We start from the raw sequence: 27,738 nt of genomic DNA, 5'->3' as shown, positions 1-27,738 counted from the left end.
GGGCAGTAAAATAAATAAGTAAAAAAATTCATATATGTATATATATATATATATATATATATATATATATATATATATATATATATATACACACACACATACATACATTCAGGTGTACTCTCAACATTCACCACCAGATGGCAGACATGACTTAATTGAGCTTACACTGGATCTTAAGGCATTACATTTGTTTCCCTAAAACCTAATTTATTTAATAGGATTTTCTTTAAAACTATATATAAAAAAAGATGTTACATAATATCATAGCAATAAAATTTCCGTATTGGTCTTGGCAAAGGTGATGTAATGAAAAAAGAAAGTGGGCGTTCTTCTCACCGGGCATCCCGCTCGCCCACGGGCCGTCGCCGGCCATCTTGGGCTGTCCGCCCACGCGCTGCTTGAGCTCCACCTTCTCCGCCTCCAGCTGGTCGATGTCGGCCTGCAGGGCGTCCATCGTCTCCTCAAAGTCCCTGCGGGACGGACGCAAGGTTGCACGTGAGCGCGGGCCAAGCCGCCGTGGCGCCGGCGAGTCGACTCACTTCTCTTTCTTCTTGAGGAGGTTCTGAGCTTCGTCCAGTCGGGTCTGGATCTTCTCCACGCGCTCGTCGGCGTCCTTGGACGAACTGTCCAGCTTTTTTTCCAGCAGGCTCAGGCGCACGCTGGCCTCACTCAATTCTTCACCCTGAAAAAGACACAAAATGTCAGGAAAAAGAGCACTTTTCAAGTAAAAAAAAAAACTATTTTAAGATATTCAGACTTTTTTTTTTAAGTTATTGTTCATAAAAAAAACTGATTTAAAGAAAAAGTAAATTAAAGATGCATATTTTAGAGAGTTCTTTTCAAGAATACAGTACTTATTTTAATTTTTTTCCAGAAAAAAACACAAAATTTTCAAGAAAAACGTTTAAAAAAGAAAAAGAAAAAAAAGTAATTCTTTTTAGTTATTTTTTCAGAAAAAAACTCATCACATTTTCAAGAAAAATATGTGAAAACAATATTTTAATGTACATTTAAAAATAACGGCCACGAGTTAAAGGAGTTCTTTTCAAGAAAAAATATGTTTTTTTTCACAAAAAAATCCTTAAAAAAAAAACCCAATTCATCGGGGTTTAGGAAGATCGGCACATACATTTTTTTTTTAAGTTTTTTTAAATGCACATGTGTAAATGAGTTCTTTTCGGGAGTTCAATGAATTATATTTTTCAAGACAAAGATCTGCAATTTATACAAATAAAAAAAAAATTCCCCCCAGTGAAAATGTGCTTAAAAAAAGAAAAAAAACAACAACCTTTTTTCAAGCTGCATTTTATTTTATTTTATTGCAACTTTGATATATTTAGTTGAAAATGTGAAGCTGGTATTTTAGAAGAAAGAAAAAAAGTACAAATGCTACAAGAATGCATTTGTAACATTCCAAGCAAAAAGGTGTGAATATTGCTGGTCGAACAACAAGATTGTGAGTGTCTTACCAAATCAAAAAAAACTGACACCAGGAATTTTGTTTTTGTCACCTTAATCTTGAGCGACTTCTTGAGCTCCTTGATGACCGTCTCCCTGTCCTCCAGCTTCATCCCCAAACCTTCCGCGTCTGTCATCTCTGCACGGAGAGCCGCTGCCCGCAATTCCACGGGGGGCGTGTCCTAAAAAAAAGAAAAAAAATGTTTTAATTGTGAAGGTCCCACCGTGCATCACTGGATCCTCATGACAAACGAAGCGCCCGAAGGCGTCAAGTCACCTTAGGGTGAGGCCTCTCTGCGTCGTACTCTCCCTCCTGCATGGCGGTGGCCATCTTGTTCATGGTCGCTATGACGATGGAGCACGACTGACGCAGACACTCGTACGGGTTTGCGCCCGGACCCCCGTAAATCTCAACAACAACAACAACAACATTGCAGTATTACCACACTCTCTAACAACCGGTCAAAAATGGTCGTATTGTGAAATAAAAAATAAAAATATATTTTTTTTAATGTAGTCTTAATGATGAAGGGAAAGTATGATACAGAAATGTATGAATAATTATAATAATTCTTAAATATACAGTAGAAAAAGTTTGAGAAAAATAGAAATAATGAAAAAAATCATTAATAAATGAGGATCAACTTTTAATGACAAGAAACAAGTTGTAATTTGACAACAAAGTAAACATTTGGATTAAAAAACAATAAATAAATAAATAAATATATATATATATATATATATATATATATATATATATGAATACATATAAATATGCAATATATAAATTACTCCTCTATAGTACAAGAAAAGCAAAGGATTTGAGTTTGCCGTTGCAATACTTTTGACGCTCTCACCTGCTCTCCGGCCTTGAAGGCCACGTCCTCCAGTTTGGCGGCCGCCAGTCCTTCCTGCTCGCCCAGCGGCGACATCATCTGAGCGCCGGCCGCCGCCACCTCCTGCAGCAGCGCCACCGCCCACGTCAGCTGCTTGCGGCACTCGCGCAGCGTGTCCGACACCTGAACGGAATAAGAATAAATAAGAATAAAAAGCAACATTTCTATAAGGGAAAAAAAAGTGCCACATTTTTTTCAAGAAAAGTGTTTAAATGAAAAAAACTTAACATTTTCAAGAAAAGAATAACAAAAAAGGTATTTAAAGTATTTCGTAGAGAAAATTACCCTCATCCAAAAAAAAGGCATTTCAAATTTAAAGTTTATTCAAGGAACAAAAAAAAACATTTCTTCAAGAAAATGTAGCATTTTTTGTCGAGATGGTTGTTGGAAGTTCAGTTTTGTCTAAGAAAAAAAAAATTCAAGAAAAAATATATCGCAATCTCTCAAGCATGAAGTTGCATTTTTTATAATAATTTTTTTCATAATTATTAATTGATTGATTGATTTTTAAAGTACAAAATTGGAATTTTAGAGGAAAAAGCAAAAATATTATAAACAATTCATTTGTAATTGTATTTTTTTTTTCTTTAGAAAAATTTTGGGGTGGTCATTTGAGAAGAAAAGATCTATATATAAATTTATAAATATGATAATGAAGTTACAGTATCATGAAAACAAAGTAAACATTAAAAAAAATAAATTTAGAAAGTTTTTTTTCCCAAGACAACTGTAATATCCCACAAAAAAACAAAAAAACAAAACCTGAACTTCATTCCAGAAGAACCTGTACGTTCGGAGGTTCCGTACCGGTTCGGCCGCCGGGCGGCGTCTCACCTGCTGGCCGAAGGCGAGCGCCGACGGGATGCCGGGCGCGTCGGTGCCCGGCATGCGTCGGCGGATCTTCTTGCAGAACTGCCGCACGTCGCCGCAGGACGTCTCCAGGTCCTTGAGCAGCACGGCCAGGTCGGCCTTCTCCTGGCCGGCGTGCAGGAAGGCCCGCAGGCGGCCCACCTCCACCGACATGCAGTCCAGCGCGCTTTGAGTGAACTACGCAACACCGAGACGCCGTTAGCAGCGCTAGCGCAGTACGACAGAAATGCTACTTTTCGGCTCTCACTCTGATGTGGTCGGCGAGCTGCATGGTGCAATCCTCGTTGTGCTCTGACAGGTGGATGCCGTACAGTTGCTGAAATCAGACAATGAGATGAAGGTTCAATCGAACCTTGACCAGCATCAAATGTGCTAATAACAAGAAATGTTGCAATAAAACAAAGTCCCGATTTTCTTACATTCTTCAGTAAAAAAAAATTGTTGAAGGGCTGGGTAATCATATTAATTCAATTAATGGTCATTTTAAAAATCGAATCGTTGCAAATCTGCTAAATTGTGAAATCCAACTTTGTCTTCTGGATTATTAAAAGCTGTTATTCTTATGTTTTCTTACATCCAAATGTTATTGTGAGTTGTAATCTTGCACAAATGGCAGAATGCTGGATGGATGCTTTATAAGACATGTTTATAATAGCTACCAATTTTGGCAATTTTTAAGCACAAACTATGAATGTTCATGTTAAAACTGTATACATAATTGTTGACTGAACATTTTGCACAGGAAATATTTTTGAAAAAATAAAAAAAAATTGGGGGGTTTATTAGATGAAAATTGATTCAAATTGTAATGATCCTGAATGACTGTGAAAAAAAATGGAGATTTTATTTTTGGGCCATATTGCCCAGCCCTAATTAATTATGTAATGTCAGGAAAACAGTCATAATGTTAGAAGAATAACTTTTCAACAACAACAGAAAACAAAATAAATGTAATATGAGAATAAAGTCCAGGTTTTGATGAATTTTCAATGTCAAAATTTTACAAGAACGGAGTGATGGATAATAAATGAATAGAAACGGCAATTTGAAAAAAAAATCCTGTTTTAGAATAAAAGGATGGAAATTAAAAGGTGTTTTTAAAAAATCAGATTCATTGATAAAATAATTAACAGGTGAATTGATTATTGAAACAATCGTTAGTTGCAGCCCAACAAATGTTTCATTTTAGAATTTTAGAAAAGTCAACATTCGTCACTATTTTTTGAATGTTTTTTGTTTTAAATGAGGACAATAGAAATATTTTTTTTTTTTCTACAAGAATAAACTACAAATATAAACAAAAAATTTTGAAATTTTTGAATTAAAAATAATTATTTTGTCATTACACAAGGCAAAAGTTTGAGAACTATTAATTTACATTTAAAAAAATCAAAATTGTTACAAATCATAATTTTAGGTAACATTACAATATGAAATGAATCATTCCAAAACATCCAAAAGTCCTAATCTAATATTTTGCAAAAGTCAAAAATAGTGATGAATTTTTGTGAAAAGTCCTAAAATGACGAGATCACATTTGGCGCCACGGACATCACACGCGTGGCGTCGCAGAAGCGCGTGGGTGCTCACCTGGTAGTACTTGATGGCCTTGGTGAGCGCCTCCACGTTGACCGTCTCGTCCAGCTGGTCCTTGTGCAGCAGCTGGATGAGGAAGTCCAGCGAGCGCTCGTGGACGCTCATCTCCGGATACAGAGAGCCGATCTTCTTGTACACCTCCGCGCCGCACTCGCACAGAGCTCTGAAGGAAGCACGCGCGCACGCGCGGGACAGATTTTTGAATTCAAGCCTCGGCTTGAGCCACGGATGATCAAAACACTCCATTGGAGGCAGGAAGGGCGGCAAAACGGTGACGTACTGTTCGTATTTGTGGAGGGTGGCCTGCAGGAGGGTCAGCGAGTAGACGAGACCGCCGGCGAAGCTCAGCTGCTCGCCCGCCGACCCCCTCAGGCACGTCCTCTCCGCGCAATTCTCCTTCAGGTCAAACTTCTCCTGCGCTTGTTTGCTGATCAGCTCCGCCTACGTGAGGAAAAGTTGGAATATTGTGAGTTGAATAAATATTTGAAATTAATGCGCTCTACTTATGAGAACAAAGTAAAAAAAAATGCAATAAAATAATATATATTTGAGAATTCAATTTTTAATGATATAAGAAAAAGCAATGAGAATAAAATAAGTGTATATTTTTTGAAATCACAATTTACTAGAGCAATTGTGTAATTATACCTGAAAAAAGTTTTCATTATTATAAGAGCAAGTTCACAAAAAATAGAAAATGACAAATTATACAAGACAAAAATATGATGTCATGAAAGTAAATGTCATTTAAAAAAAACTGAATTCATACGCGAAACATTGAAAAAAAATTTTTTTTAAACATGAATAAATTGATTCTATAAAAAAAAAAAATATATATATATATATATATATATATATTTAAAAATAGATTATTTAAAAAAACTGAGGAAAAATATAAAAGTAGATATTTTGAAATCTCAATATTAAAAGGAAACATAATTTATACAAGAAAAAAATAGTATGACAAAGTAATAATCACATTTGCATAAATTGTTAATTATATCCCAAAAATGAGGCAAACATTTCACGTTTAAAAATCCTAATAGGCAAACGAGAACGTACACTTGATATTCATAGTAAGATCCGAATTAGCACACAAGACTCATGAAATGATCTGAAATTGACATGTTGGAGACCTGCACCACGGTCCCAGGAATTGCGTGGTCGCACCTTGCAGACGAGTCTGGGGATGAGCAGCAGCACCAGGATGCAGTCGTGGTCGCCGCCGTGACGCAGGAAGGACTCGGGCATGAAGGAGGTGAGCAGGGAAACGTGCCTGTTGGCTTGAGTCACCTCCATCTTCCTCAGCTCCATCTCCATGGCCTAAACACACGCACACACACATCTTACACTTAAGCAGGGGTCACCAATGTGGTGCCTTCGAGAACCATACGAGTAGCCCGCGGGCTTGTTCCAAAAATAGCTCACCAGTATATTGTGATTTTCTAGAAATGTACGGAGACGTATTCCATTTACTTGAAAAGAAGAAAAAAGTCCTGCTTTTTTTTAGTAATTTTGGGGGGCTTTGTTTTTTTCAATATTTCTTTTTTTTTTGTTTTATGGAATATTTTTTCCAGATTTTTTTTTGCGGAATAGTTTTTTTCTGAATTAGCCTTCAAGGACCACACAAGTAAGCCCGTAGGCTTGTTCCAAAAATAGCTCACAAGAGCATTGTGATTTTCTAGAAATGTCATACAAGTTATGGAAATGTATTGCATTCACTTGGTAAAAAGTAATATTGGGGAGTCTTTGTTTCTTTTTTCAATATTGTTTTTTTCTGTTTTGTGGAATATTTGGGGGAAGGGGGGTTCAGATTTTTTGGGTTGATTTTTTTTGGGGGGGCTAATATTTTTCCAGTCATAAGAGCCAAAAAAACAAAACAGAAACAAGAAAAAATATTCACCCAAAAAAGAAAAAGGAAAAAAATATTTGGAAAAACATTTTTTTTCTTAAAAAAACTGAAAAAGAAGTATTCAGAAAAACATTATTACAAAAACAGGGACAAAAAAAAAAACGAAATAAAAATATTCTGAAAAAAAAAACCCTCAACACTCAATTGTTTTTTTAATGATTTTTTTTGGTATCCAGATTAGAAAAGAACGAGTTTTAAACTTTAGAAGAAATGCAAAAATGTTATTTTGCAGCTTGTGATAGTGACCTTAGCGTGTGCCTTCGTCTCGGCAAACTTGATCTTGAAGTCAAACATCTCGGCGGGCGGCTGCTGCTGGAGCTCGGCGGAGGCTTCCTGCTGGCTGGTCAGCTCTCGGTTCACTTCCTGTCAGCGCAGACAAAACGGACCAATCAGGACTCAGCGGCAGACGCCAGGGATGGAATTATGTGCAAGTCCTAAGTCTGAAAATCGGAGTCAATTCTGGTGACGGCAGTCTGCAAAGCTACCTGCAGGTGAGCGGTGAGCTGGCGGTACTTGTTGATGGTCTGCTGGTAGTCGGCCACCGTCTCCTGCGCCGCCTCCACCCGTTTGTCGGCCTCTCGCACCCGGGCCCCGCTCAGGTCCAGCATCTCCCTCAGCTCCAGCTCCGTCTCGCGGGCGTTCTCCTGCAGCTCGTCGTTCATCTCGTTGATGGCCTCCTGCAGAAGTGTCTAATCGTAAATGATTGCTTTGCCGCCATCTTGTGGAATCTACAAGTAATTACAAAACTTTTGAGGGTGAAAATGTCCTTTGTTAAAGTCACATTTTTGTTTAGCTCGATTTAAAAGCTATTTATTTGGGGTCTGCTTGGTTTACAAGAGCTGTAGCTGATACAAACGGATACAAACTAGCAAATTCACTCTCAAAGAAACTAATTGCTGCCAAAAGTCCAAATGAAAAATGTCTTAAACTAATGAAAAATGACAAAACTGTTACAACCTTGACAAAGGTGACGAGCAGATTTCTGACAAGTTGAAGCACTCACCAGGTCGGTGACGGTCTCCCTCAATTCCCGGACTTTCTCCTCGAGATCCAAGTTCCTCTCCGTCAGGGTCTCCACCATCTCTTCGGCCCCCAAAGCTGCGTCCACCTGATTATCATGAAGATGATGATGATGATGATTTTAACATCAGCCTCCAACCCCAGCTCAAAAAAAACAAAAAAAAACTTTGGAATATGAGAATTGCATTGTGCTGTGTGTTTGGCTGCCAACAGGTGGCACTCTAAGTCTCTTCAGTGAAAGAAAGCCATAATATCAAATGGATGGACTAAATAAAAGTGTAAAATTGCACTTTAACACAAAAACAACAAAAAGAAATACAGAAAACAAAAAGTAACTCAAATAATGATTTGTATGAATATATTTAATAATTGAATATTTATATAATTACATATTTATGCTCATAAAATTGCAAAAAAAATTTTTTTTAATAAAACATAAAACAACTTTCTCTTAAATTACCCAAAATTAATTTTTGTAATAATTTTTTTCCCCTTGCATTACTATTTTTCTTATATAATTTAAATATAGTTATTGTAATATTTTATAGAAATATAACAAAAATCTATTTATGTTTTTCAAGAAACTACTCAGTTTTTATTTTGTATGTATAAAAATGACTTCTTAATCATATTGACCGACAATTTTTTTTTTTATCAGGACCTTGTCGTACTTTGCACCTTTTTCCTCATAAAATTACAAATGATGCAATATACGGCTATTAACACGTTAGTAGTAACCATTGTAGAAATGATGATTTAAACATTTTATAAAGTTACTGAAAACTTAAATTGTGGATGGAAAAATCAAGTCTAAATTGCACGGAATCCCTAAATTCTATTTTATGGATCTAAGAGCACAATTGCCCAATTTAACTTGAACTTAGCATCACAATTGCAAAGCAAATATCAATGTGCTTGCTAAAAATGATGCATTTTCTTCATTTCTGTGTCGATTCTCCGTCTTCCAGGCAACAACGATCGGTTAAGATTGAATCGAGGCAACTGGACTCTTTCAATTGTTATCTGAAAATGTTCATAAATGACTCGGCAATTATGCTATGAGGCTAACGCTAATATAGTGTAGCGTCGGTGTCACAAACAAGTTGGACCTGCTCCTTCAGCTCGTCGATGGTCTTCTCGGCTGCCGACATTTCTTCTTGCAGCTTCTCTTTGTGGCCCCGCAAAGCGTCCAACTCCACGTTCTTCTTCTCCATTTGCTTCTGCAGCTTCACGTGCTCCTGCTTCTCCGACGCCGACAGATCTCGCATCCTGGCGTCCAGGAGAAAACAGTGAGCAGGGCTCCGTTGATATTAAACTGATATTTGACAAAAGAAAATTATTTTTCCTTTAGAATTTGTTCAACTTACAACAGAGACAAAAATTGGGTGATTTTTTTTTTTATGAGTTGGAGGAATATTTGAATGTTATTATGTTTCTCTTATGACGCAATATGTAAAGAAAAGGTCGATTTTAATAGCGTTAATATCGGCTTATTAAATTGGCCAGCTGATTAATCGGGTGGGCCCTACTTGTGAGGATCAGCTCCTCTTAATTGTGGAATTGCAGTGATTCTCAACCATGAGAAATCGCCACGAGAAATGATCCGATTTCAATGAACTGGTTCCAAAATAATTATTGTAGGAAATGATTTAAGTACATTTTTCAAGAATGTTTTTTTCACAAGAATAAAGAAAATCATTAATTGTATGCTACTGAGAAAAGGTTCAAGAAAAAAAAGGAGTCGGATATTTTAAGTTCAATTTTTTCCCAAGACAAAACGTTGTGAGTCGGAAGGAGAAAAGCAGGTGTCATCGCATGCACCTGACCAGAGCTTCCTTCAGTCGGCCGTTTTGCTCCTCCAGCTGTTTGACGTGATAACTGGACGCAGCGCCGTCAGAACCTGACAAGAACGTACACAAACATATTTTTCACATTCCTTTTGTTTTGCTTTCCCCGTCCGAGCTTTCTTAACGCCACCTTTCTCCTCGATCTCGTGCTTGAGGATTTCCAGGTCCATGGTGAGCTCCTCCACCTTCTCCTTCATGGAGTCCACCTCCAGCTGCAGAGACTCGGCGCGCTCCTCGGCCATCTCCTTGTCCAGCGTGGCCATCTCGATGGCGTCGGCCGTGTCGGACATCTCCTCCATGTAGTGCTCCTTGGCCTCCAGGGCTTCCTTGGCCTCCTGCGGTCAGACGCGTCACATCCGGGTCACATCCGGGCCACATCCGGGCCACACGCGAGCGAGTGTCCCGCCGGATTTTTCCGTACCCGTTTGGCCTCCTTGAGTTGCTTCTGCAGCTCGGCCTGCTGCTCCTGCATTTTGCTCCTCCACTCCTGCAGCTGCTCCAGCTGGATCTTGTGCTTCTCCAGCTCCTTCAGCTTGGACTTGTCCTCGGTGCGCTTCACCTTCAGCGTCTCCAGTTTCTCCTCCAGGTCCTTCACCTGAGCGCGCAGAGCCTCCTCCTCCTGAAACACATTTTCACAAGGATGATTTGTTTTTCCTCAAAATAACAGAAAATATTAATTTCCTCTATATGTAATATTGACGGTAATATAAATGTAATCTGTAACTAACAACAATGAGTTGATTTCTAAAGAAATTTATAAATGATGATATGACAAACAACATGATGCCATTCTCGCTTTATATATGATCTTATAGTTAAATCATTTTTACATTGTAATTAATACATGACTTAATCTACATTTAATATAATGAAGAATTGAATTTAAACATTGCTGGGTCCCTTGAAAGGCACCATACGGTCAAAATCATTTTAAATTATGATAATAATCGAATGTATTCATTGGCAGCCCAGTTAAAATGAACCTTTGACCTTTATAGCTGCCAATGGTAGTGAATGAAATAAAAAGGTGTTTCAATATGTTAAAATGTGTTTTACACACGTAGGATGATAAAAATTATGATAAACGGTGATCGCCAAAATATGTTCACAAAATGAAATATACATAATATCCAGTTTATAGTAAGTACTAACAACCATGCGTAAGTACACACAGCATTCATTTAATTTCCCTTAAGACAATTGCTAAGACAATTAAAACCCCTTAGATCAGGGTTCACCAATTCCGGGCCCCGAGGTCCGGAGTCCTGCAGGTTTTAGATGCTTCCGCCTACCAACACACCTGAAACTAAAGATCAGGATCGTTATCAGCCATTAAGATGAGCTGATTATATGAATCAGGTGCGCTCGTGGGCCGAGACATCGAAAACGTGCAGGACTCCGGACCTCGAGGACTGGAATTGGTGAACCCTGACATCGAGGATTGCAGTGGACATGACATATTTGCGTGTCTAAACTCATAAAAACGCAACATTTGGATGATGTCAACACTTCTGGTTCATGATTGGCTCCTTACTAACATGTCCATGTTGTTCTTATGTGGGAAAAGAACCAGTAAAAAATGCGGGCGGGTCTGAAGAGGTTAAGACAGTCGAGCTGCATAAAAGCATGCATGTCAAGTTTGCAGGATGTTCAACTCGATGTGTATTTTTAGCAGCCACGCCTTTGACGGCCTGTTAAAACTGACAAACAGCACTTGGCAGTGCGAGCGCGTCATGTCAACGCGCCTGTGTTGCCATGGAGATCTCCTCCTGCGGTGGGGGTTGAAGGATTTATTAAGCAGCGGCTGACTTAAAACAGCAAATTTGAGAAAATACCAAAAAAAAAAAACTCTGAAAATTCAAATGAATGATTTTCAAATTTGTATATGGTGCCTCTTCTGGGTCTGAAGGGATGACAAAAAGGGGGGGCTCATATACAGACCTTGCTGGGCAAGGGCGGCGGAGGGTTCCCGGGCGAGTGCAGGGTGGGGATGACCGGAGCGGCGAGCGGGGTCTGGGCGGGCGTGCTGGCCTCGCTGCTGCTCATCTCGCCGGCCGAGGCCGAGGCCGAGCCGGACGCCGGACCCCTCCCGCCCGAGCTCGCGGGACGACTCGGCTGCTGGAGGAAAAAAACACACAGAATTAGTGGAAATTGGGCTGTTAAACAAAAGTTACGGTGGTGAGAATAGGATGATTTAATAAACCACATTCTCACACATAATAATGCAGCGGTGTGCAAAATATGGCCACCATGTTGCCCGTTCTGTTTTTTAATCCGGCCCATTTACTGTTCATTATGAAGTGTCCCTATTACCTATTTATATTATTAGAAAATTGGTTAATTGAGTTACGGCAAATAATAAAAAAATATTAGTAATAATATTAGTAATAACCTCCACACACAGTGAGTAATCCCTCGCAGGTTTGTGGTTTGTTATAGATGATAGGAAAGTAGTAATTGGTGTCAAGGAAGTATGACGTGACAATTAATTTAAAATAAATTTTTATTTCTTCACTTTGGTTTTAAATGTCTATCTTTTGTTTGTAAATGCTTTTAAATGTGCTTTTAATTTTGTGAGTTACCTTGTGTATGAAACATGCTGCAGACGTCAATAAAGCTGCCTTTTGTCTTGCTTGAAGTATTAATATCGTCAATTATAATCCTTTTTATAGGAGCTTCAAATGTCGTCAAATAGCGGGGACTACCGTAAATTAGTTTTCAAAAGTAAATACGGCAATTAGTCAATTATTTATAATCCAATTAATTATGACTAAAAATACAAGAATATTATCTGCATGACAAATGAACAATCGAACGTGGCTCTTCAGCACAAAGGTTTGACCACACTTGCAAAAAAAGAAAAAAAGCACAATTGGTAGAAACGGGAAGCCCTGAAAAGTTGGAAGAGGGCTCACCTTGGGCCTTCTGGCCGTGGTCTGAGAAGGAAGGAGACGCAGGAGGAGGAGGAGGAGGAGGATGGAAGGGCAAGGAAACAAACAGGCAGGGTTAGTAATTGATGGCAAGGCATTCAAGACACTCTCTTCTCCCGATGGCTTGCAAGAATGGAAACAGGAAGAAGGCTCGGCGCATGGACGAGACAGTCAAACCCAACCGCGGCCTGAAATTCATGGGATTTATATATATTAGGGGTGTCAAAATGAGTGCGTTCATTTTGAGTTAATTTAAAGTTCCTTTAATGCCACTAATGTTTTTTAATGACCGCCCCTTACTTGGAAAGTCTGTACTGGGGGGATTCCAGTCGGAATGCAGCAGACGCGTCCACGTCAAAATTGAGCAGTAATAAATGTAATCATAAGGCATATATTTGTGGAGACTGGGGTCAAGTTGTATTTTACAACTTAAAAAACCTGCACAATTTCACAAGTTACTTCATGTTAAAGATGATATAGCTCTTAATATGAAAAGGCAAAATGCACTCAGCTGTCACCAACGTCTTACAAATACAATTGTGCCATCTAGTGGCAGAAAAATGACCTCAACACAAATCAATATCACACTCGTTTTTTACAGTACAGTACATCTTTTTTAATTTTAACTCAATGTTATGAATTATGAAATTGTATGAAAACTTGTATTGTACATTATGAACTGATATAAAATTTGTGATTAATCGAGAGTTAACTATTATAGTCATGCGATTAATTACGATTACAAATTTTAATCACCTGACACCCCTAATATATATATGCATATTAAAAAGACCAAAACACAATACACCCATAGTGATAATAGAGCACATGTTATGCCCAATTTTTCTATTCTGATCAAAACTAGCAAAGGTCAGGTTATTGGAAGTTACAAAAAATGATCCTGAGTGACAATCCTGTACTCAATATTGAACATATCGCAATCCAGCTACAGACTCAGTTTGAATCACAAATTCTTACATCTACAGAACGCACATTTTTCCATCATTGAGCGCATGTTAAGCTTTAAGATACTAATCGAAAAATCCACAAAGAGAAACATCCTCGCCATGCGTGTTTGTTGGTCTATTTTGCTACGTCGCGTAGCATCAATCCGCTCGGCTGGACCGTCTGAAACGACAACGCGACTGGCACCGCCGCTGACGGTCTTTCGGCTGAATGGCCGCATTGTGCTGTCCAGTCGGCCGCGAAGGCAACAGAACCACAACACAAGCCCGGCACTGATCGTCAACTAATATTTCCAAACTTTTATTGAGCCAAGTCACCAATAATATTAGGGGAAAAACACGCATGGTACACCGCCAAACTAAAATATCACTTAACAGTTTTGTATGCTGAAATGATGATGATGTCATCTGAATTTAGTCACAAATTGACGTTTAATTGAAGACATTCTATTGAGCTATGCAGGTCAGAACAGGCGGACAGTTAATTGTACCCTTCTGCCATCTAGTGGAAGAGCATTGAATTGTTTTTTGTACCTGCAAGATCGTGATTTCGCGATATTAAAATTGCCACGATATCATCGTCGTCATGTCACAATATCAAAAGCAGAACATTTGTTAAAAAGGTGAGCTTGTATTCCATTTGTGCAGTTCTAGCATAGACCGGATAGACCGAGAATTCCCGATATTTGGCTTTTTGACAAATATCGGCATCGGCCTGTCTTTACGAATCTGAAAGCCGATCAAGCTGGAATCTCACTGAGCGGATAATGCTTGCGAATGTAGCAAATTGAGAGTTTTCATCAGGATTTGCAAGATGTTGACATTTTCAAACATATTTTTTACGGTCTGCGAAGACTTTTTGAAACCTTTTACGAACTCTGACGAAAACCCCAAATTAAATACATTTGCATGCATTTAGAGATACAGGGAACTTTCATTGGGAACGCCATACACTTTTTTTATTTTTAAAAATGAAAATAAAATAAATGAAGAAATGATGTTGACATTTTTGGAAAACTTTATTTACAATAGAAAATTTATTTTAAATACATATGCTGATGACCCTGGAAGCGCCCTGCAATTTTGTTATAAAGAATTGACAGATTTGTTTCAAAATTATATGTTTAAAATGAAAAGAAAGAGTGTGTTTTTTTCGCTACTATTTTCTGTTTTACTGCAAAGGAATATCTGCTTGGAATATCGGTTATCGGTATCCTTGACTACTAATAATCTGAAATGGTATCGGCCTATCACTATCTAGCACCCTCTGGTGGTTAGTTTATTAGTGCAGCTTCATTTTATTTAGTCATGTTTTGGCCACTGCGGTGGTTACCACTCCTATAAATCAGTCATTCGAACAATTTTTTATCTTCGTGTCTGTCAAAATACACGACTTTTGGCCCGCTTCTGCCGTACACAATATTGTCACATCGTTACATCCCGAGTAGGTCGACAAATACGTTACTTGTCATGAACACTAATAAATCTTGTACCAATTAAGTGACGCTGGATGATTTTGTGCAGCACAATTGATGATAACATAACTTCTGTAGCGAATTTCCGCCATATAAATCAATAATAATAAGTTAGCTGAAGCCCATTTCGCTGCTCCGGGATCCTAACGCTACTCAAACTTAAGACTAAAAGAGCTTCTTTTTTACATTTCTCACATTCTTTTTGCTGACTAATCTTCGAATCCGTGAAACTTTCCACATCTCGCCGACTCGCTCTCCTGTCAGCCGCGGCGTTGGATGCTTTATTGGATTACAGCGAGACCATTCAGCGGAATTTAGCTCGACCTAAGAGCGCTGCAGCCAAATAAGAGCTGGCATCCCCCCCTTAAGCCCAAACGTTGTGCCACGCACACCACGGCTAAAAAAAAAAAAAAAAAAGTGAGCATGACAAAGCGAGAAAAAGAGGCGATACGGTTGACCGGCGTCAACAGACAACATGTGAGCGTCAAGACGGCGTTGTGTACCTTTCGTGGAACCAACGTCTGCCTCATCATATTTGCAAGGGAAGAGGACACACACACACACAGACAGACAGACAGGAAGAGACGAGGCGTTCAGGACAGACAGAAAAAGACGTTTGGGTCGGCGAGCAGCAGCGGTGCAAATGGCCGCGGCGGTGTTTCCCCCAACCTCCCGTCCTCGTCCTCTCCTAATCCGAGCGCCTCACCAGCATTCTGAAATCTCGCCGCCTCGCCTCTGTTAACCTTCCTCCGTCCCCCCCGCCCCCGCCTCATCCCCGGAACCAGCCCTCTCATCCAATGCTTTCCTCTCGCATTACATCACTGCGCGCCCTATCCCCTCCCCGCCTTTTCACCCATTAATCGCCACGGTGACCACAGCAGGAGGCGGGGGGGGGGGGGGGGGGGGCTCTGTTAACTGCGATGCAAAGAGACAATGTTGTAAAAAAAAAAACAACAACCGCAGGAGGGAGGGTAGAGTGGAGAAATGAGCCGCGACATCACGGATGCGAGCCCCCCCCCCCCCCCCCCCCCGTCTCCTAGCAACGGTGATGCGCCCCTTTAATAGTTGCAGCCACAAGTGTAGAGCTTGAGGCGACGACGTGTTTAAAAAATAAATAAATATCTGAACGTGGTCTGCCGCATATTCTAACAAAGACATTAAACAAGGCCCTAAATCAAAAGGCGAGGAGAAAAAAGTTAAAATGTTGAAGGATATTACGTGAAACAACAAGTTGAATGTTACAAGATGTCACATTTAAAAAAAAAAACATTTAAAAAAATTGTCACCCCATATTTTATTTAAATTGCAATACGTACATATTGCAAGATATGAGACTACTTTTTATTTTATTTTTTGAGTTGACAGTTACAAAATAATGCAGAAAAAAAAATGGAAGATTACAAGATATACTATTTGTGATCTTAAATTTACAATTGTTTTATTTAAACAATCTTGAGTGATATATTGTTTTTTTTTATGAATAAATAAAAAAATATATATACTAAGTGGGAACAGTATATTCTTAAACAAATAAATAATAAAAACATTGAATTTTAAAAGATACCACGCAACCTTTTAATCAAACAAAAACCTATTATTAAACCTACATTTTAAAATGTCACAATATATACTTAGCCTATTTTTACTGTGTTTATTTGCACTCCTACGATTCTTACTTGTAGTTCATCAAATCATAAAAAGAATCATCATCAAACGCAGTGGCAATGATGAAGGGCCGATTATTACGGTTCCCATCGAGAGGAAATATTTGGAAAGGTGCCAAACGGATCGTGCGGCAATCCTGCCACAATTGGAGCCAGGCCAAGTTGCCTTGATGACTTCCCGTCATCCACATCGTGATTTATCCTGCCGGAGAAACTTGACACGCCCCCGAGTGAAGCGCTCGCTTTCTGGCAGGAACTTGTTTAATATTTCAACAAAACACATTTTCCCTCAACGGAGCTGTAATGGAGTCGCATACACACTTGCGGTAACCTTGCATACTTTGCTCTGTTTTGTTCTTGGGTCTTGCAGTGACCCACGGTCCAAAAACCAAAACAAAACGTGAAAGTATTTGTGGTTTGGCAGCTGATGCGAGCATCATCATCATCCTCCTCTGAATGAATCCTCTTAGAGTTTGCTCGCTCATGCTGTGAGAAGGAGATTAGCAAAGCTCAGGAGGACATGATCACATCGAGCGTGGCTCTTTAGGAAAGAAAACGGAATCCTCATCAAATGCAGGGACGGGAAATGGATATTTTTAATTAACCGGCTGATTAATTTAAAATATATATAGTCAATAAGAATACTTCTTTATGTACAAGAAAGATATAAAGTACAGAACATTTGACAGTTTTTGTCTAATTTACAAAAAAATATATATTTTTTGGAATGAGGGTGAATGTTCTTTATCTTTGTCTTATCTTTTAATATTTTATTTTTAATATTTATTATCTTTTAGTATTTTACAGTATCACAGAGTGCTATTTATTAAAGGATATAACAGAATGATAGCGTTCCCATCTATTTCAATGGGGACCGATGATTTGAGATACGAGTGTTATAATAAGGTCACAGAATTAATTAAACTCATATCTCAAGGGACTGCTGTATTTGTCGCATTCATTTAGATGTTAATTTTTGCCTTAAAATAAGTCAAATAATGTTTGTTTTTGTAATTCATAGATCTTACTAAATGCTTTCCCCCGTAAAAGTCACATATGTATATTTTTGTTCATAATTTTATTTTGTTAATATTTGCAAAATAAACAATTTCACTGTCACATTTTTTTTTTCACTAGTATTAAATATTTGGTTTATACATTCTAATTCAATTAGACAAATGAGCATAAAATATTTTGAAATAAAATACATATATTACGGTAAGTTTGACCACTCCACAATAAATACTCTATATGTCCCTCCCATATTTTCCCTCCCTGTTGTGGTATTGTTTTAATATTACATCTTGTGCAATTCTGCGCAACAAGCGGCGGCCAAGCTGAAAAAACAAACAAAAAATAACAACAATCTTAACAAACAACGTCAACCAAAAGACAGGCCAGAGCTGAGAGCACGGTCACGTGACAGGAAGCGGGTGGGCGTGGCCTTTTCCTGCATTGGCATGATAGCGGTGCGGGCAAAAGAGCACATCGAGCGTTCGTTTTCTCAGCTACGGATGCCGTGATTAACGCGGCGGTTAAGACGGTGCCGTGAGCCGAGGGAAACATGCCGCACCTTTTTGGCCTTGACTCCACGCTGCTTAGTGGAAGGAAGGAAGGAAGGAAGGAAGGAAGGAAGGAAGGAAGGAAGGAAGGAAGGAAGGAAGGAAGGAAGGATGAGGGCGGTAAAGTCAAGCTGGTCAGTGTCATGCCGGAGGAGGGAAGAGACAACCTTCACGTCTGCATCATTACACACGAGCATATGACGCCAGTTGAGATGTCATGAAATGCACACTGAAAAAAACAAACGTGTTGGATTTACATACAAAAAATATAAAAATTAAAATCATGTTTCAGTTACCGATTATTACTAGTCAAGGAGGCAGATAACCGATATTGTGAGACAGTATTTAATTGCAATAAAACAGAAAATATTAGCGTCTCACGAAAAAAAAGAAAATAAAAGGAAAATATTAGCATTAAAAAAAAAAATCTAACTTTGTTGAAATGCCATTGAGCATATTTGTTAAAGGTATTTTTTCTTTTAATTTAAACATATAGGGAATAGACAGTCCTGTTTTCAAATTTTAACAAAACTTTCACTTGTTTTTGTTTCAACTTTGAACAAAAACTAAAAGTACAGGGAGTTCTCATCTGCGTCAGCATACAGCATCTCTTATCAAGTGAGATTTTTAAAAAAAAACATTAATAAAAAGGTCCCCGAAATGAACGCAGTTTTAAATTGATCTCTAAGCGACAAATGCTTCGTAAAAGGTTTCTAAAGATGTTCGCAGACAGTGACAAATTGTCTTAACATGTTTAAAATTTCTTTGCAACAAATGTTACAGACTGTTAAAACCTTTTAATTCGCAAGCATTCACCGCTCAGTGATCAGTGAGCAGCTTTATCGGCCTTCTAAAAAAGACCGACGCCGATATTCGTCAAAATGCCAAATATCGGCACTGATAATCGGCCCGGCCGATAATCGCTCTATTCCTCCAAAATAATATTACTCATGTTTGTAAAACATAATTTTAATGCGTGCAACCAATGTCAACTTTTTTTTTTTATGTAAATCCAACAGACTTTTTTTTTCAGTGCATAATTGACCATCTGGCGTCCTCGCTTACCTTAGGACAACTTTTGATTTTTCCATGAATTTGCATATACTTGAATCCTTTAATCCAGTGATTCGCCAACTGTGCTACAAGTATGTACCAGTAGTGCTCTTAATGACAAGGAAAAGACTCAATTCAATCCAATGTATGAGGATTTTTTGGTGTGTGATTTTGTGCATATTAAGTACATTTTTGCCACCAAGGTTGTCTAAAAGGGTACTAAATAGAAGGTGTGCACAAGGGATAAGGTGGAATTGAACATTAAAAGACAAAAAAGCCTTGAGTCTTTGTCTTTAAAGCAAACATGATCATCATATGTTCAAATGACAAGAAATGTAATCATGTCTGGTTAGAGATGAAACGTCTCCCTCTGCTGGTGGAATTCCTCCCTACAATGTATCTATATATATCTATATATATATATATATATATATATATATATATATATATATATATATATATATATATATATATATATTATATACATATCTACATATATCTAGATATGACTCACAAGTTTGGTGGACTTGGACGCGTCCAGGATGTCTGGTGCGGATAAAAAAAGAGGAACAGGGATGTTAAAGATCCTGGTGCAAACAATACAAGTAAAGACCAGGTAGACTGTTAAGTCATAAAAGTGAAGGTCAACATGACAGCCAGAAATAAAGGTCAAAGTTTCACCTCGCTTGGGCACCTTGGTGGCGCTGGACTCGGGCGTCTCGGGGGAGGTGGTGTCTGCGCCATCGTCGACGAGTTGGATCTGAAAATATCGATTTATTTTTCAGACTTTTTAATGGATACATGTCGAAGGAAGTCGATGTTTTTATTGTTGTCTGTGAAATTTTTATTTCTTTTAATAATTTTTATTGAAAAAAAAGTTTCAATTGTTTTTCCTTTACAAAATATTTCAGTTCAAATGTACTAATTAGCGTCATTTTTACATAAAAACAATTTATCAGAAAGCTTACAATTGTAATTATAAAATAATAATTACAAATATTCAGGGAAAAAATAAAATAACAGAAATTGTATTTTGAACAAAAACAATAACGTTTTTGAAATTTTAATTATGCTTTAAAAAAGAAATTAAAAGTAAAATATGTCCTTAAATTTATATCGCCCAAGTCTTTTTTTCCCCGATTTTTCAGTTCTTACAAAAAATGGAACCATTTGCATCATGAGGAGATGATTTACATCTTTTTCTTACAAAATAATGAATACAAATATTCAAAAAGACATATTAATGCAATAACAGCAATTAGATTTTGAACAAATACAATTCAAGTTAAAATGTGTCCCTATGTTAAGCCATTTTTTCAGATTTTTCAGTTTTGTGTCCACCCCCGTACCTGCGACTGCCTGACAAAAATGCCGCGGCCGTCCTCGCAGGTGAAGTATCGCTTGCCCTGCACGGTGCCGTCGTTCTTGCCCTTGGCCTCGTCCAGGATGACGCCCACCCACTTGCCCGAGGCGAAGAGGGTGGCTCCGATGTAGGCCACCGTGCCGCGCTGCCCCTTGCCGATCACCTCCACCTGGGAGCCCACCTTGGGGGGCCGCCCGCCGCCGCCGCCGCCGCCGCCGCCGCCGCCGCCGCCGCCGCCGCCGCCGTCCGAGCTCATCCTGCCGCTGCTGGACGTCTGCGTGGGGGACGCGGGCAGACACAATTGGCGCTTAACTGAAGGCTTTACTTTTCTACGCCAAGAGGCGAGCGGTGTTATTTTAACAGCAGTGCTTCTTCTTCTTAACCTTGTTGGAGGTACTGAAGCCCTGAAGTTTCCTTTGTGCTTTCACCAAACCCCTCTTTATTGAAAAATACACCAGAGCTGTCAAATGTGTCGATTAATCGACAAGTAATCGATTACCAGATTAATCGACAATTATTTGAACTCTTCAGCCGATTTCGAGCATTTTCACTCATCTTTCAAGGCAAACGGAATATTGTGATGATTATTATGATCGCATTCCATTCTTTCATGAGAAAACAATAGTATGATTCTACATTATTCCGTTCTTTCATTTGAAAATAGGTAGAGTGACATCAATCGAAAATGGAAAAAAAATAAGGAGAAAACAAGCTGTTTGTGAAAAGATATATTTTCTGCACAACAGTGACTTTGACACAAATATGTTTTGTTTAGTGACGCTCTGTGAATTAGATTTAATGTGATAAACGCTTTGAATATTCACGTCATCCTTGAAATCGTTCTATTTCCTAAGATCCGCCATGTTTTCTTGTAATTTGATACCTGGGAGCCCTTTGAAAAGAGATGCAATGCTGCCATCTGCTGGCCATAGTTAGTGACTGTTTTGGGATTATTCCAGCCTATTCACAAGACGTTGCACTGCCCATTGAGAAAAAAAGAATGTAGTTGACGTTAATGCCGGTGTCCTTAACGTCAATTGACGTTTTTGGCGGGAAAAGAGTTAATAATCGAGTAATTGTTTAGAGCCATTTTTAAAATTCAGAATTGTCGACCAAATTCTCTGATTTCATCATATCAACAGTAATTGTTGACTGAAGGAAGACTGATTGTCTGTGTTTATTCAAAATAAGACATTTGCAAACATCTGTTATTACTTTGGAAAACAATGACCAGACCGGTAATATCGAGCCCCCCCCCCTTTTTTTTTTGTAGTACAAAATAAACACCAATCACTGGTTAATAAACAGTAATAACAGAAGAAAATGCTTTTGTAATGCACTTTAATGCAAAATTAAAATGAATCTGATTTGTCGATTAATCGATGGAATAATCGATAGATTAATCGATAGGAAAAATACTCGATCGTGACAGCACTAAAATCCACAAAGATCTTTCCTGAGATGAAATATGAAGGAGCGCTGCTTTTAAACATCCCGAGCGACAGGAATGAGACCGAGCGTCATTGCGGGCCACCGGACGGGCCACACGGGAGCACACGCGGAGGGCGGCGTCACGCTCCTGCTGGGTTACGATGGGTGGCATCGTCCAATCGGGAAGTAACGCCGCGTGCCTCCATGAGAGCGCTGGTGATTCAGCACTTTATTCTCACCCTCCCGCCTCTGACTCTCCTTCAAATACAAGCAGCCCCTCCGCTGCTGCACAATAAACGCAAGGTTGAGATATGGCACATCCGCAAAAGTGCTCACATGACACATTTATTATTCCAACATGAATGAAAATCATTTTTTGATTTAAAAAAAAAAAAAATCACGTTGTCTTTGACGAGAAAAATAAACGTACTCCATTTTGAAATAAGTCCGTAAGAGGACATGGACTCTTTCGAAGACGTTCAGGATGCGCGTAAGGACAGTTAAGCGCAACGTCCGCCACATCCTTGTTGAGAAACAACCATTGCTGAACTTCAGCTTGAGCTTAAATCCAACGAAGAAAAAACCAACAACAACAAAATAACATACAAAGCATAAAGAACGCTTTGTTGGCCGTCAATCCCTCGGGGAATGTTAATGAAGATAAAACCATGGTGGCTAATGGATGGCCAAGCACAAGCATCGGTTCACAGTAATCATTGGTAGCTTTAAATGGAGGAAATATTAGAAAATATATATATATATATGCTTGTTTAGTACTTAATTTATGTATCTTTCTGAAACATACAGGGTGGGCCATAGGTATACTTTTTTTTTTTAATACGGGTACAAATCATCATGGCAAATTAGAGCTGTCAAAATGTAATAGATGAATCGACAAGTAATCAATGATCAAATTAAATCGACAACTATTTTAATCATCAATTCATTGTTTGGAGCCATTTTCTTTATTTAATATTGTCCAAATCAACAGTAATTGTTGACTGATTTCCGTAGTCCTTCATAAAAGAAGATTGATGATCTTCTGTGTTTACTCAAAATAAGACATTTGCAAACATCTGCTTTTACCTTGGAAAACAATGGCCAAACCCGGAGCACAGTGAAACAGAGTTTTAAAAAAATGCTTTTGTAATGCAAGTTAATGCCAAATTCAAATGAATATTGGTCTACTACTAAAGCAGGGTTTTTTCCTGGCACAAATGGAGGCAGACGTGGTATCATCCTGACTATGATGGGTAACTACCGATATCAGGTATCGGTATCAGTGCCAATACCAGTCTTATTTTAAGGTATCGGTACTCACAGCGGTGACCGATACCATTACCGGCCGCTCTCCAGAGACAAGAAATTAGAAATGATATGAATACAAAGTTGACATTAAATGTATGCAATTTCAAGGAAAAATTATATATTGGGATATATAGATATTTGTTTAAAACCATCTGTCATTCAAGGGTGGGAAATTTTATTTACTAGTGATATCGGTATTTGGTATCAGGAGCGATGACTACTCAAGAGTTGCGTATCGGTCGGGGTGGGGAGAATCGGTATCAAACATCCCTAATCCTGACCATGCAACATGATGGCGCGCATGTATTTTGTAAATTCAACCTACTCGTTGATACATATAATAAATAATTCCATGTTTCAATTATAAGAATAATAGTTCCAATAAGAACATGACTATTATCATGTTAAAGCATTCATTCATTGTCAGTCACTCAGGCTGGAGGTGGCCGCCTCTGAATTTTGCACACAGGAAAAACCCGGTTATTAGTCGATTAATCGATTGAATAATCGATGAATCAATTCTAAAAATATTCGATAGTGGTGCTGTCAGTATTGAATATTTTTAGAATTGATTAATGGCAATTGATTTATAAAAACGGGTCTGATGCAGACGGACGGCACAAAAGTGGGTTCAAGCAACCGAAGAAATGCAGCAAGCAAGTAAGCCTGAAAAACAAACAGGTGCGATCTGCGATGGACGCAAGAATGGAGCGATGGAAGCTACTTCGCTCTGAACAGACGAATACAAGCCCGAGGTGGGCAACCGGCGACATTTCGCCGATCCGTCATTCGTCAGCAAGCTCGCGTCATCATCGCCAACCCGTCGTTTTATTTCAACCACGTCACCGGCAACACTTGGTCACCATCGGGATAATATGCTAAGCTACATCATGCTATAATGCTATGCTAAAAAGAAAAAGGCTTGAAAATAGAAAAGGTATGCCAATATGCCATGCTAAGCTAAAGAAAGATGTACGATTGGAAAAATTGTTGCCAGAAAACCGTCTTCAAAACACCACAGGTGACCAGTGATGTCATCACTCGGGCGACGCGTGCTCCGCCCCCGACTCTGACGTGGATGACCAACAGGAAGTCCTCGGAGGCCAATAAGAAATGACAACACACCTGGCGTATAAACAGTCCTACCCGAGTTGAACGCGGAACAAAGAGTGCGCACCGCCGTCGACATGTGTCACGCACACACACACGCACGCACTCACCCGGCTGAACGCGCTCTTCCTGCTTTGTGACATGTTGCCGAGTCCTCAAAACTACAAAAAGGCTCCGACTCGGTTAGCGCGGCAGCACTTGTTCGCACTTCACGCCTCCGATGTAAATGCAGAGGCTGGAAGCAGACTGAGCGCATCAGTGTGTGCGTGTGTGTGTGCGCGAGAGAGAAAAAGAGAGGGAGGGCGGTCAGCTCCACAAAGAGGTGCTGGGTCTTAAGGCCGACAGATTCCGATTCACACCCCTTTCACACTGCCTGTAAAAGCTGTTGGAGCCAGAAGAGGAGTTTAATGAATATTAATATATGATTAAAATTAAAACCACACAGTGATACCTTGACATACAATTTTCATTTGCGCCGTCAGAGCATGTAACTCGGGACACGTGGCGTTCGCTGCTGCCGTTTAGTGTTTGCGTACCTGAAGCTCACAAGTACCTCAAATTTTGATACACAACCCCCAATTTTTTTTTTACTCATTTACTCCCAAAAACATATAAATACGTTCTATTTTTAATATTACCGTGCTCCTAAAGATGTATTTATACGTTTATGTTTTTAATGCAATGGTGCTTATTACAAAAACGGCCAGCAGGTGGCGGCAGAGTATAAGAGATCAACCAGGGCCATGTTGCAAAATGCTCTTTTCACCAGTGTTGTAAACAGATTTGTGAATAATGATTAAACAGATAGAAATCAACTTTTTTTTTTCCTGATGAAAGAAGAGACTCTTGGTAGGTTCCATGTTTTTATAGCAATAGAACAGAATCTTCTGCGGGCCTTGCAAAATCAGTCAAAATCCAGTAAAACAGCCGGGAGCGAAGGGGGTTGCTTCAGTCAAAATGGCTGCCAGTGAATGAGTTAATCAATGGAGTGAGAGCTTGTAACTTGAAAAAAAGTTTTTGTAAAAAATCGTCAGGTTTACATCCGAGAAGTGATTTGGATTGGAAGGACAACAATGCTTAAAAATTCAAATACGACGACCGTGTCTGTGAGTGTCCCAACGACCACGACCGCCTAGCTAACGTGGACAAGCTAACGCGGTCCACGCCAACAGCCGAGTCCTGAGCGTCAGCAAACAGGTGCTTGGAAGTGCAGGTCGATTCAATCCGAGGACAAAAGGCCAACGTGATGCGCGTGAAATGGTCAACAAAAAGCCAGACGGGGCGCGACAAAGCCAGGATTAACTTGACTGCACGCCTCGGCCTTTTTGTTCCTTTTGTGCAGTCGTCTGTCTGCAATGGGCGCAAGGCCCGGGTTCCAGGAAGCACAAATGTCCTCGCAGGCAGCTGAGTCATGGCTTGATCAATCGAGTATTAAAGAGCCACCATTTTGGATTCAGTGACAACGAATGGCTCCAGTCTAACTTTCGATTGGTTCCTCGATTAATTGGGCACTCGGCTCTTTAATGCGGCTTACTGAGCATTTACAGTGTTCTTTTTTTTTTTTTTTATTCATTTAGTTGCTTTTCCTTATGACATTAAACAGTGACAGCAGCTCGTTTTCTCAGGTTGGGAGGGGCTGGTGCTTGAAGATCAGAATGACCAAGAATTTCTCATACCGGGGCGAATGGAGGAAAACGCCACCTTGCTGTCCCTTTAAATTAAGTACAAAATACAGTATATTCACCAATAATTATATATAAAACAAAAATGTGTGTGCGGCATTGTGACCATTGCATGCCCACGTTCTCTGGTTGGCGCACTAATTCAGTGTATGAAGCGCTGCCTCCACGAGTGAAAATGCTTTCACTGGGTTTTTTTTCCCTTCAAAACCCTGGGCTTTGCTTCCACCAGTGGTCACAACGCCCTAGCTTTGCCACCAATTTCTCATGGCAATGAAATCCATAGTTCCTATTAGCCCAGCAAGAAATGAGGCAGCGGCAAGTTCAACTCAAGTCACTTGCTTGCATCAAATAGGACAGCAAAATAGCTGCACTGCAGTTAGGCAAAAACAAACCCCAAAAAAAGGTGTAAAGTGTTCTATAATTCTTGATCCTGGGGTAGTTTGCAAAAAATATGCTTTACACACCTAGTAGCTGATTAATATATTTTTTGGGGGGAAATGCACAACATTTCTTATTTTGTGCAAAGTGCTATCGCTATTGACTCGTTCATAATGCAGACGTCTAGATATGACATTTGGCGCCATCTTGTGACTGCAACCCGCACATGACCAAAAAAATAGCCTCTAATTAGGGATACACTTGTCACATAAGGCAATTAAAGAGTCATTTCATGACTAGAGCACGAATTCGGTCATAAGAACGTAATGATGACTGAGTAGAATTAATTTAGCGATGGCTAAAAAGATGTCGCATCACGAAACGAAACAAATCATTTCCTATATATATATATTATATATCAATATTAGAGGCGCTGATACGATGGAAACGAGCTCCTTATACTTCATGTGAATGATTTGGTTGTTTCTTGAATTCAGCCTGTTTGGCTTTGACGGCTGTCAAAGATGGACACTCCCTCGGCTAACTAGCTAGCCTCTATAAGCTAGCCCCTTTAAAAGCACTCACTTTCGCACCCACACACATAGCATGAGTCAAAACGGTTCGGGGTGTGTCTTACGAGGCCAAACAGATTTTTCACAAATGGAGCGAACTGCAAAAGCATACCTGGTTTTATCCGAAAATGTCGCTAGCTTCTCGGCTTTGGCCACTCGCGTCCATCCGTGGAGGTAGCGCTCAGGCCAAACAGTCAAGCCCGTCACCACATCGATCGTTAATACGATGCAATACGGTAATACGCCGCCTTCAAAATAAAATCCATAAAAACAATGCATGACGCCATCATCCACGGGGCAAACCACACATTTTCACCAGGTTGGTAAAATATAGTAACAGCCTTTTAAAATGTTACATGTTATAAATGTATAAATAATAGTATCATCCAAAATGTGGAGTTAAAGTTTCCTTTTTTGAGTAAGACATTTTTCTTAGTAAACAATGTGTTCTTTTGTAATGCAGTTTTATTGGACTAAAATGGATAAACAAGTTTAAGACATACAATGATGAATAAAAGTTACGTCAACTTCGATCAACTCAACTCATCGATCAACTTCTAGAGCTTCATTCTTCATTCTACACAATCTCTCTAGCTGCAGTGTTAAATGCTAACCCTCATTTTCTGTCAAATCAAACAGTGATGAG

The 27,738-nt window shown here is 39.2% G+C and overlaps 1 protein-coding gene across 11 annotated transcripts in view; it reads right to left on the bottom strand.

Annotated features, from left to right (window-relative positions):
• dctn1b (dynactin 1b) overlaps positions 1 to 27,305 on the bottom strand; it is a 31,229-nt gene extending 3,924 nt beyond the window's left edge. The window contains exons 1-25 of one of the 11 annotated variants that reach the window (XM_086093975.1): positions 27,205 to 27,305; positions 20,598 to 20,885; positions 19,930 to 20,008; positions 19,763 to 19,794; positions 18,207 to 18,227; positions 15,473 to 15,490; positions 12,515 to 12,535; positions 11,541 to 11,717; positions 10,021 to 10,218; positions 9,730 to 9,934; positions 9,574 to 9,652; positions 8,862 to 9,021; positions 7,736 to 7,840; positions 7,218 to 7,409; positions 6,979 to 7,095; positions 5,991 to 6,143; positions 5,101 to 5,261; positions 4,815 to 4,983; positions 3,472 to 3,540; positions 3,189 to 3,401; positions 2,316 to 2,477; positions 1,736 to 1,867; positions 1,512 to 1,640; positions 540 to 682; positions 337 to 470 (exon numbers count right to left, since the gene is read on the bottom strand). In XM_086093975.1, the coding sequence (XP_085950101.1) occupies positions 337 to 470; positions 540 to 682; positions 1,512 to 1,640; positions 1,736 to 1,867; positions 2,316 to 2,477; positions 3,189 to 3,401; positions 3,472 to 3,540; positions 4,815 to 4,983; positions 5,101 to 5,261; positions 5,991 to 6,143; positions 6,979 to 7,095; positions 7,218 to 7,409; positions 7,736 to 7,840; positions 8,862 to 9,021; positions 9,574 to 9,652; positions 9,730 to 9,934; positions 10,021 to 10,218; positions 11,541 to 11,717; positions 12,515 to 12,535; positions 15,473 to 15,490; positions 18,207 to 18,227; positions 19,763 to 19,794; positions 19,930 to 20,008; positions 20,598 to 20,867 (3,139 nt within the window). In that variant the 5' untranslated portion in view covers positions 20,868 to 20,885; positions 27,205 to 27,305. Of the gene's footprint in view, positions 1 to 336; positions 471 to 539; positions 683 to 1,511; positions 1,641 to 1,735; positions 1,868 to 2,315; positions 2,478 to 3,188; positions 3,402 to 3,471; positions 3,541 to 4,814; positions 4,984 to 5,100; positions 5,262 to 5,990; positions 6,144 to 6,978; positions 7,096 to 7,217; positions 7,410 to 7,735; positions 7,841 to 8,861; positions 9,022 to 9,573; positions 9,653 to 9,729; positions 9,935 to 10,020; positions 10,219 to 11,540; positions 11,718 to 12,514; positions 12,536 to 15,472; positions 15,491 to 18,206; positions 18,228 to 19,762; positions 19,795 to 19,929; positions 20,009 to 20,597; positions 20,886 to 24,570; positions 24,714 to 27,204 lie in introns of those variants that run through there. The other 10 variants (XM_086093967.1, XM_086093968.1, XM_086093969.1 and 7 more) reach the window with 10 other exon arrangements.
• Between the last annotated feature and the right edge of the window lie 433 nt (positions 27,306 to 27,738).

Source organism: Leptonotus elevatus, chromosome 14, assembly GCF_054856555.1.
Source record: "Leptonotus elevatus isolate MCC_2025b chromosome 14, RoL_Lele_1.0, whole genome shotgun sequence".
In the NCBI taxonomy this organism is placed as follows: Eukaryota; Metazoa; Chordata; class Actinopteri; order Syngnathiformes; family Syngnathidae; genus Leptonotus; species Leptonotus elevatus.
The sequence above is the reverse complement of the archived record's forward strand: the minus strand, read 5'-3'. Positions and strand labels throughout refer to the sequence as shown.